At 59.8% G+C, this 10273-nt stretch overlaps 1 protein-coding gene across 1 annotated transcript in view; it reads right to left on the bottom strand.

The window, feature by feature from the left end:
- LOC124966922 (leukocyte immunoglobulin-like receptor subfamily B member 3) overlaps positions 1–9980 on the bottom strand; it is a 106771-nt gene extending 96791 nt beyond the window's left edge. Inside the window, exons 1-7 of the mRNA XM_047528815.1 lie at positions 9947–9980; positions 9754–9789; positions 9296–9580; positions 8857–9159; positions 8354–8650; positions 7776–8078; positions 7091–7141 (exon numbers count right to left, since the gene is read on the bottom strand). Coding sequence (XP_047384771.1) covers positions 7091–7141; positions 7776–8078; positions 8354–8650; positions 8857–9159; positions 9296–9580; positions 9754–9789; positions 9947–9980 — 1309 coding nt within the window. The remainder of the gene's footprint in view (positions 1–7090; positions 7142–7775; positions 8079–8353; positions 8651–8856; positions 9160–9295; positions 9581–9753; positions 9790–9946) is intronic.
- Between the last annotated feature and the right edge of the window lie 293 nt (positions 9981–10273).

Raw genomic sequence — 10273 nt, 5'->3', positions numbered from 1 at the left:
ATGGGGTGTCACACAGCAGCCCACAGGAAGGGGAAATGCCCTCCCCCTGATATCCTGGCTCCTGTTTCCCCAGCCCTGTGTGGGGTGGGCCTGGGCTCCCTGCAGGAGCTCAGACAGCAATGGTGCCTGTCCTCACCCCTCCACTGTCTGCCTGATCTGTCCTCATCCCTGCAGGGCCAGGAGGCAGCAGCCAGTTCACCTGGTGCCCTCCTGAGCCAGCCCCTTCCAGCTGAGGGTGACCTGGGGCTGGTCCTCCCTTCCTCTTGTCTCCATGGGGCTCTTTCAGCCCATCCTGGACACAGGGTTCTGGGGTCCTTGTAGGCCAGCCATCTCCCAGCCCTGAGATGCTTTTGGGAAGATGTGGTTTCCCTCGTCAGGTGGGGAGCAGGTCCCCTGAGCACCTGGTGTTTCATCAGCCTGAGCCGGGGGTGGGGTGTGGGGCACAGAGAGACACTGGGGACCAGAGAAGTCTCTCGGCCTTCCCTGGTCTGCGGTGTGGGTTTCTCTCTGTTCCGCAGTTCCCGTGTGAACTTCCTTCTTGTTTTATAGCAACAGCATCCAACTTTCCCCTCCCATGCCTTCTACCTCTCTTCCCTTCAGTACAGCAATATGACTTGACATCTGTCACCCCGTGTTCCTCTGTGTTCCTCTTTCTCTTCCTCCTCCTGCCCCCTGATCCCTTTTTGCCCTCTGCCGACCTTCTTTCAGTTTCCTTGAGGTTGACTCCATTTTTTCCCTTTTCCCTCTCCAGCTTCCTCAGGTGAGAAAACACGTACGACCCTTGACCTCCTGGGTTTGGCTGATTCCACTTAACACCTTGCCCTCTGGTTCCATCCATTTCTGGCAGACGCCACCGTTTCATTCTCTTTATGACTGAATACAACTCCACTGTGTGTGCACCACATGCTCTTGGTCCAGTCGTCCATGGGCATTAATACCCTTCTCTGACCCTCAGTTTCCTCTTCTGGAGGAGGTCCTCACAAACCCCCTCTGCAGAGGGAATTGGGGTCAGTGGCAGAGGGTGCAAGGGAGGGTCTCCATATGCATAATCTGCAAAGCTCCTTGGTGACACCGTCCAGCAGCGTCGATTTGGCGTGGGGGACAAATGAGTAGTGAGGCTCTTGAATTCAGATCGGTATATTTTTGAATCAGGAAACCCGGGGACCCTGGCTCTCGAACCTAGAACCTGGAATCTCGAGCCTGGAACCTCCAACCTTGAACTCAAACTCGAACTCCGAACCCCTGCGCTCGAGGAGAGCCGGCTTACATCCCCTCCAGGAGGTGAAGGGTAGGGCTGACTCCAATTATGCGAAGATTAGGTGAGGAGCTAGCTACCCAATCATGGCAAAGGTCAAAATGAGCAGGCATGATCAGGAGCACTTGGGAACACTTGTGCACACGTTGTGTGCGTGGACTTAATTGAATACGGCCAATGATAAATCACCTGGGTGTGCTTATGTTAATCAACCTCCTCACTGCCACGTGACCAAAACAACTTCTGGCTGGCTGCCAGGCGCCATCTTGGCGAGTCCACATGGCATAGCCCCCAAAAACTTGGGACGTTCTCTGGGGAGGCTGGGACCTGGGAGGATCCAGGCTTTGGGCCCCAGGTTAAGGTGTACGATTGCTGTGTCCACTGAAGGCCCAATGCTAGGTGCTCTGTCCTTGTCACAGCTCTGCAGGAGAGGGAGCTGCACGGTCTGCCTGCTGGGCTTCACCACAGTCTCACTGACCTGGACGGGTCAGACCAGCCCCATCCACAGCAGCCCTCGGCTCTCCCCTGTGTGGGACAAGAACCCTGAGAAGCACTGTGAAGCTCCCCGTCCAGAGAAGCAGGATCACAGAGAGACACAGAGCTGACCATGCACTGCTGGACACTCACCTGCCCAACACCTTCAGTTTCCAGAAAACCCCTTGTAGAGGAACTGCCACCCCAGGGGAAGATGCAGAGAGCCCTGTCCAGAGCAGGTGATTCCAGGTGCACACCAGCCAGAGCAGGGGATTCCAGGTGCACACCAGCCAGAGCAGGGGACTCCAGGTGCACACCAGCCAGAGCAGGGGATTCCAGGTGCACAGCAGCCAGAGCAGGGGATTCCAGGTGCACAGCAGCCAGAGCAGGGGATTCCAGGTTCACCCCAACCAGAGCAACGGATTCCAGGTGCACACCAGCCAGAGCAGGGGATTCCAGGTGCACACCAGCCAGAGCAGGGGATTCCAGGTGCACACCAGCCAGAGCAGGGGATTCCAGGTGCACACTAGCCAGAGCAGGGGATTCCAGGTGCACACCAGCCAGAGCAGGGGATTCCAGGTGCACACCAGCCAGAGAGGGGATTCCAGGTGCACACCAGCCAGAGCAGGGGATTCCAGGTGCACACCAGCCAGAGCAGGGGATTCCAGGTTCACCCCAACCAGAGCAACGGATTCCAGGGGCACACTAGCCAGAGCAGGGGATTCCAGGTGCACACTGCAGACGGCTTGAGGAGCACAGGGCCACAAGCATGTCTTCTACAACATCAACACAGGAGGATCCTGTGTCCTGCAGGACACACTGCTGCAGAGGCAGAGAGAGGCCAGGCAAGACCAGAGCCACTAAGGGTCCCTGGCTTCTTCAGAACTATGCACATATCGGTGTTAGTGACGACCTGTGCTGAAGAACAGCATGCAACTCTGCTGGCATCTTAAAGCTCTTGCACAAATAGGTGTGAAATGCTGGCCAGGAGCACCTGGTGGGCTGAATGGAGGTCTTGACCCCCAGGGCTGCAGGTGTCTCAAGCTGGGTCCCTGCACCTCCCCCTTCCTCTCCAAGGGTGTGTTTAGGGCTGACCTCTGTCCAGCACAGGTCCACTTGTCAGGAGGTGGATCCCAGGCATCCCACAGCCAAAACTCAACTGGAAATCCAGGGCTGCCCTCGGAGCCCACAGGGCAGGGATGAGGCATGGTGAGACCAGGAATCTAAGACAGTAACACTGAAGGTGCCCAGGGCTCTGGCTGACAGAATGAGCAGCTCACAAGAGGAGACGGGCATCCCAGGAAAGAGCCTCAAGCAAGCCCACCCAGAGACCAGAAAGGCTGGCGTGGATGGGAAAAGTCCTTGGCTTGCCGTACAGGGTGGCACCGTGGAGGGCAGACTCTCAGCTCAAGGTTGTAGCAGTGGAAATGTCAAGAGTGCAGAGACCAGAACCTCCATGGACTCAGGGACACAGGTGTCGCTTCTGCATCCTGGAGCACCAGAGGAGGGAGTAGAAGGACACAGGGGACTCAGATGGCACAACAGTGACTGTGGTCTCCAGTTCCCATCAGACACCAAACCCCTATTGGGGTTCAATATCGACTGATCCCCAGAGAGTCAAAGTGCACACACAATAATGCAAGACACACAACGAGGTTTTATTGCAAGCTCGAGCCTGGACCGCAACCAGCCTCTCAGACCACTGCCATGGCTGAATGGGGAGCGGCCCCGAGGGACGAGAAAGAACTCTACTTAAGAAATTTCCAATCATTCACACACAAAGACCTGTACATTATTGGTTAACATTGGAACAGCTAAACATTTGTCCTCTTTGGTTGGGTCCCACCAATTTATTTGAATCTCATTGGGTCCCGTGAAAACTGAACGGTGCTGGGGGAAGAAGGGAGGAGGGAGGGGGTGAACTATGCAGGAGATGAGGGGTTAGGACGCAACCCCCCACCTTGATAGATAAGTTTTCTGGGCAGCTGCCGATTTCTCGGACAGATATCTCTTAACAGCCTTGATAAACCCCGGGGGCCCAGTACGTCCGGTTTGTCCTGAATTGGCTCCTTAGGGTAGCACCTGCCTGTATCCTGGTGGTTAGGACAGTTCCTCATTCCTTAGTGTTTGCACGCCCCTTCCTGGGGGGTGAGTTTAGGGGCCAGTTCCTGAAATGGCTTGTTCATCCAACATGGCTGCACAGATGTCACCTTGTTCTCAACACCCCAGATCCAGGAAGCTCAGGGTCACCGAACAGGACCAGGCAGGAGCACCACCCTGGGCACTGAGCTCAGGCTGCAGGAAGCCAGGTAGTGGTGGAAACCTCACCACCTGCACAGGGAGGGACACAGGCTCTGCCAGGACCACTCAGAACCCAGGGGGCAGCTGGAGGCTGGGAGAGAGAAGGGAGGAGAGAGAGAGCAGCAGCCCCCAGCCCTGCCCTGCCAGGTCCCCTCCCAGGTGGAGACAGAGAGCGGCTGGCTCACGTCCACTCTAGGGGACCTGCCGGCAGCTGACCTGCCCTGAGGAAATGCTAAGCCAAGGTCCTGGGGCAGCACACTGACCTCCAGCAGCCACGTGGACTACCAATGAAGGGCAGGCCTGGTGGGTGCTGAGGAGCCCCGCCAGCTCTGGAGGGGACGCTGTGCCATCCTGTGCCCCACCCAGGAGAGGAAGCAGAGGGAAGCGTCCTAAGTCACTCCCAGAGGCCTGCAGCATCTGACACCACACCACACAAGGACTTCCCGGGGAAGGACAGCACCCTGGACATCCCCATGGAGACAGGGCACAACGCTCCACAGAAGAGGCCCTCACTGCACAGCATCCCAGTCCAGCACACCACCTCCTGACTGGGTCCCCAGAGGCCTGGTCACCTAGTGACGTCACTGCCTGGGGCTCCGTGTGAGGCCCTGGGTGGTGTTTGCAGGACAGTGTTGTCCAGTGATGCGTTTCTCAGCAGGAGGGCGAGGGCTCAGTGGGACACACCTGCTCAGCAAATCCAACCAGCAGGTGCAAAAGAGTCACACAGCGTGACCAAGGGGCGCGTGTCCCAGGTGTGCAGAGCAGTTCATCATCCAAAGTCCATTAATGTGATCCATCACAGCAACGGGTGACAAGGAACGTGCCCTGCAAGTCACCTCACAGCTGGAGGAAAAGCCCTGCTCAGGGTCCACATGCATTTGTCAGAGAAAAGCCCTCAGTGAGTCAGGAGAGGAGCAGAGCCTCACCCTGACTAGGAAGAGCCCAGAGAGCCAAGGCCCAGGTCCCAGCTGAGGTGAGAAGCCACCTGCTCCCACTCCATCAGGGCAGCCAGGAGCCCCTGAGGCTCCGCCTTGTGCTCCTGTCCCCAGGACCCAGGGACAGGAGTGAGGGGAGCTAGGTGTCCGGGTGGGAGGAAGGAGGGGATCAGCTTGTTCACAGTGTCACCATGGGCAATGCGAGGACCTAGGGATTCAATGAAGAAAGGAAACCCTGCAGGACCCAGGGAGCCATGCCAGACAGGGGACTCTAGAAGTTCCAGCTGGATGGTTTCTAAGTCCAGCAGTGAGCAGAGGAATCTGGACTTAGAGCCAGCACTTGGGTGACCTGGTAATACCTGGGCACGTGGAGGTGGCCAGGAGGGACGTGGACAGTAACAGCAAACACTCAGCAGGACTCCCGGGTTTTTCACGTGACTTTTTCAGAGCCATGCCACAGTACCAGCACCCGTTACTCAGTCCTCAGACACCAGCCTGTGGCTCCACCTCCCGTGTTTCAGGGAAGCTGCACAGACAGCCCCCGAGGGGGACAGGCTGCTGGAGGGCTGCAGAGAGCGGTGGGCCAGCCCTGTGTGCTCACAGCACTGTGGGGAAGACTGTGCAACCAGCACCCAGCCGTCCTGACCCAGCCACCTTTGCTGCCTGGACAGGGTCAGGGTGCAGCCCCAGCTGAGCCAGGTGGTCTGCAGACCTCTGGATGGTCCTTCATCTCCCACTCTGCACTCTGGGTGCTGCCTGTTCTCTGCTGTTCACCTCCTGGCTGCATCTTGGGTCCCTCTCTGGTCATACTGAGCCTGAAACAGCAGGATCCCGAGGACCACCAGGACCAAGGCAGCCATGGCCATCCGGATGAGGTTCCCCACTGTGTAATCCTGGGGAGGGGAGCCTGGGCATGTGGACACACAGGGCAGAGGTCAGGGCAGACCCAAATCACCCCAGGATCCCCCACATCCACCCAGGAAAGCCGCCCCCCTAGCCAGCACTGGACCCTCAGAACCAGCCCCAGGGCTGAGAATCCTCCTGACTCCCTGTCCTGGGGTCTGAGCTGCTCTGTGATGGGCGGAAGGTTTCAGTGTCTCCTGAGAATCAAGGTAGAGGAGGGGCTGTGTGAAGTCGAGGACCGTGTCCTGCCTGGACCCCCACCCTGGGCTCTTCTCACACAGGACTCTACGGAGCCCCTGAGAGCCCTTCCCTGCTGCTCGTGTCCCCTCTGCTCTTCTCCCTGGTTCTTCACCCTCACTGTGCTCGGTGAGTTCAGCACTGTGTCTGAGTCACGTTGGAGCAAGTTCAGCTGAGCCCCAGAGCTCAGGGCTGGTGGGGAAAGTGGCCCCTGGTTCAGGGGTTCTCCTGTCCTGTGTGCTCTGCCCAGCCTGGGTCTCTGGACTAGGTGACCACGTCCCCTGGAGAGTAGTTTCCATTGAATACCCTGCTGAGTGCCTGTGGTCAGGGGTGAGGGCTGGTCCTCTGGGCCCACAACCCCTGTGTCAGAGGAGGAGGAGGAAGAGCAGGAGGAAAAGCTGGAGAAAGGCTCTGAGCCTTGGACAGGAACCTCCTGGCCCTTCCCAGTCCCTGGACATTGTGACTGAAGAGAGGCCACTTCATGCACAGCATGCTGGGCCTTGGCAGAAGTCACCTGCATCCCTCTCCATCACACCACATGGCCTCAGTCCTCTAGGCACAGAGCTATGAGGAAACTGAGGCTCACCCAGGTCCACAGCAGGAGCAGCAGAGCTGGGGCCTGAGCTGGGGGAGTCTGACTTCCAGTCTCCTTCCCTCCACCAGAGCTCAGCCTGAGCTGCAGGGAAGGAGCCTGGACACCCTGATGGCCCTGAGCCCTCCCTGCACAGGGTCACTGTCACTGCACAGAGAGGACAGTGCCTGCAGGTTCAGGTCCTGGGGCTTCCCTGGGTGCCTCCTCTCCAGCAGGGCACAGCCCAGGTCAGCACTGAGGGGAATTGAAGGTCAGGGCCAGGCCTCTCCTCTGCACTTCGGGACTCTGAGCCCAAGGGGAGGGGCTGTCCAGGTCAGCGTGTCCAGAGGAGGCTGCTCCACCCCAGCTCAGCCCTGTCCTGGGACCCACCTCCTGCCAGAGCCCCTCACTTACCACGCTGGGGTCCTGGGTCCGTGGGGTTGAGGGGCTGCTCCTCAGGGCCTCCTGGGGTGGGTGGGAGGTGAGGGCTGGGTTGCCTGCTCCCCACTTCAGCTGGCCGCTCGTCCCTAGACTGGGACCCAGTGTCACCTGTGCCTTGACCTCACCCTCTTGCTTCCAAGTTTTGAGCCACGGGTCCTGGTGTCCCCACCCCCATTTCTGGCAGATCCTCAGGTCCCTGGATACTAATCTGTCCTTGAGGGTTTGAGGAGGACCCGAGGTCCTCTGGAGACTGAGAACAGCCAGGACAGGGTGGGGTGGGGAGTCCTGGCTACGGGTGTTCCTGAGTCCTCAGGGATCAGACTTGGGGATGGGACCAAAAGCTAAGGGCTGGGATCCCAGAGGATCCTGGGTAGGAGGACAACAGGAGGGTGAGGGGTGCAGCTGACCCTGGGACCTGCCTTGCTCATCCTCCTGCACCTGCCTGGCCTCCCCAGGACCCCCTGTGCCCACCCCCACATTCTTAACTCAGTGATGGGGTGGGGCACATGCTGGAGGACCCAGTGGCGCCTCTTCTCTGAGGGGTGGATCCTGCTGGCTGACCCTCCCAGGGCCCCTCACTCCCACCACCCAGAGCTGTCCTGGGCAGGGCCCTGAGTGAACCCCTAGCTCACAGAGGATGGGGTCAGGGGTCACTCACCTGAGACCACCAGGACCACGGGGGCACTGGGCCATGACAGCAGGTAGGGGGATGAGCTTTGAGACCCATAGCATCTGTAGGTCCCCGCCAGGGCTGAGGTCACAGCTCTCATGGAGAATTCTGCCTGGAACCCTGGAGCCCTGGACTCTGGTCTCAGACGCAGGGGGGGATCAGCTGCCCCCTCCTTGACCAGAAGGAAGGTGTCCCACTGGATCCTTGATTGACACAGCAGGGCCACGTTCTCTCCTGAGGACACTGTGGGACCCGGCTGCACTGAGAGGGAGGGTGAGGCAGGGAGCTGTCCTAGAGAGAGGAAGGAGGGGTGAGGGGACCCCAGCTTGTTCTGAGCTGAGACCTCACCAGGGCCTCTCTGAGGACCTGTGCTCTCTGTCTGGCTCAGGGTCTCTGATCTTCCTCTCCCTGTGCCTCCCTGTCTCTGTCTTCTCTGCCCCTCCCTGACCCTCCCTGCCTCTCTCCCTCCTGAGACCCCACACCTCACCCTGCCCATCACCTCCTGGGGCTCCCACACAGGAATGGACAGAGTCTGGATCCCTGACTGCACACACTGGGCTCCTCACCTGTGACCAGGATGTCCAGGGGGTCACTGGGGGCTGACCACTCAGAGGAGAGCCTGTGTCCACCGTAGCATCTGTACCGACCCCCATGGGAGCCACTCACAGAGCCCAGAAGGAAGGTGGCCTGAGACAGCCCAGCCTGGAGCTGCTGGCCAGGGAGCTGTGGGAGGTCCTGTCCGCCCTCCTTGGACAGAGCAAATCTGTCATAGCCACTGTCTGAGTGACACTGGAGGGTCACATTCTCTCCAGGGTCCAGGACTGGGCTGTGCTGGGTCAGGAGGGAGGGCTTCCTGGACAGCCCTGGAGGGAAGAGGAGCCTGGGCTGAGGGAGGACCTGCCAACCCTGCCTCCCTCCTGCCTGCAGGTCACTCTCTCACACCCTGGGTCTCTGGCCATGTGGTCCCAGGTTCCCTCATCCTCTCTCTCACCTGGGGCTGTCTAACATAAAGGTCCCCACAACCTGCTGCATGTCCCCAACTGTGTCAGGGAAGGTGTAGTTTCCTCACCTGAGACCTGGAGCTCCAGGGGGTCACTGGGTTCTGACCACACCTGGGGGGTTCTCCTGTAACTGCCATAGCATGTGAAGGTCCAGCTGTGGCTGGGGGTCACGGGGCCCACAGGGAACTGGGCCTGGAACTGCCCACTGGGGTCTTGCTGTGAGTCCAGGGTCCAGGTGAGCTTGTGTCCTCCTTCCTTAGTGAGAACAAACCTGCCATATCCCTGCCGTGAGCCACACTGAAGGGTCACATTCCCTCCTGAGGTCACCACAGGGCTGGGCAGGGCTGAGAGCCTGGGTTTGCTGTAGGATCCTAGCAGAGAAGGAGGCAGGTGTTAATGGGCTCCCTCCTCCACACTGTCCCCAGCTGGGCTGTGACAGGGACACCAGGGAGCAGACCCCCTTCCTGAGGGCAGAGCCAGGGGCTGGGACCCCAAGTGTCCTCTCACCTGTCACCACCAGCTCCAGGTTGTCACTGCGCTCTGACCAGCCAGCAGGGCTGTAATAGTAGCATTGATATCGCCCTGCATGGTGCTCAGTCATGGTTGGGATGGGGAACTTGGCCTTGTTCCTGGGATCCTGTGGGATCTTTGTGTCCCAGGGCACTGAGCTTCCCTCTTTCTCCAGACGGTACTCCTGGGCCTCCAGGGTCCCCTCACACCAGAGGGTCACTGGCCTCCCCCAGGTGATCACAGAGCCTGGCTCAGCCCACAGGGTGGGCTTGGGGAGGGTCCCTGCAAGGGAATCAGAGGCTGGGTCCCAGCACAGCCCCTCAGATCCCAGCCCTCAGCCCAGCTCCCTCCAGGCTCCCCAGCCTCAGCCCACAGCTGCTGTTCTCCATCCACTGCCCAGGGTGGCTCCTGGTCCCCAGGGAGGAGCAGGACCTGGGCCAGCTGGGGACACTCACCTTGCTGCCCTCGGGTCCTGGGGCCCAGACTCAGCCCTGGAAGAGAGTTCCTGTGAGAGGGGAGCCCTGAGGCCTGAGCAGGCCCTCTCCTCCCCAGAGCCTCCTGGGCCCTGTGTCCCCTGATGGCCAGGGCTGGCTGTGGGCTGGGGTCCCTCTCAGAACAGGGTGTCCCCTCCCCTTCTTCACATCTCACCAAGGCAGAGCAGGGCCGTGAGGGTGGGGGTCATGGCGTCTCCTCCCAGGTCCTGGCTGTGCAGATGGAGGATGTCCCTGGGCTTGGCAGGACAGAGGGACACAGGGTGTGGCCACATGGAGGCTGGGTTCTGCCTGTCATGGGGTGTCACACAGCAGCCCACAGGAAGGGGAAATGCCCTCCCCCTGATATCCTGACTCCTGTTTCCCCAGCACTGTGTGGGGTGGGCCTGGGCTCCCTGCAGGAGCTCAGACAGCAATGGTGCCTGTCCTCACCCCTCCACTGTCTGCCTGATCTGTCCTCATCCCTGCAGGGCCAGGAGGCAGC

The sequence above is a fragment of the Sciurus carolinensis genome, chromosome 16, assembly GCF_902686445.1.
Source record: "Sciurus carolinensis chromosome 16, mSciCar1.2, whole genome shotgun sequence".
NCBI lineage: Eukaryota > Metazoa > Chordata > Mammalia > Rodentia > Sciuridae > Sciurus > Sciurus carolinensis.
Note: the sequence above shows the minus strand (reverse complement) of the source record. Positions and strands in the feature narration are given on the sequence as shown.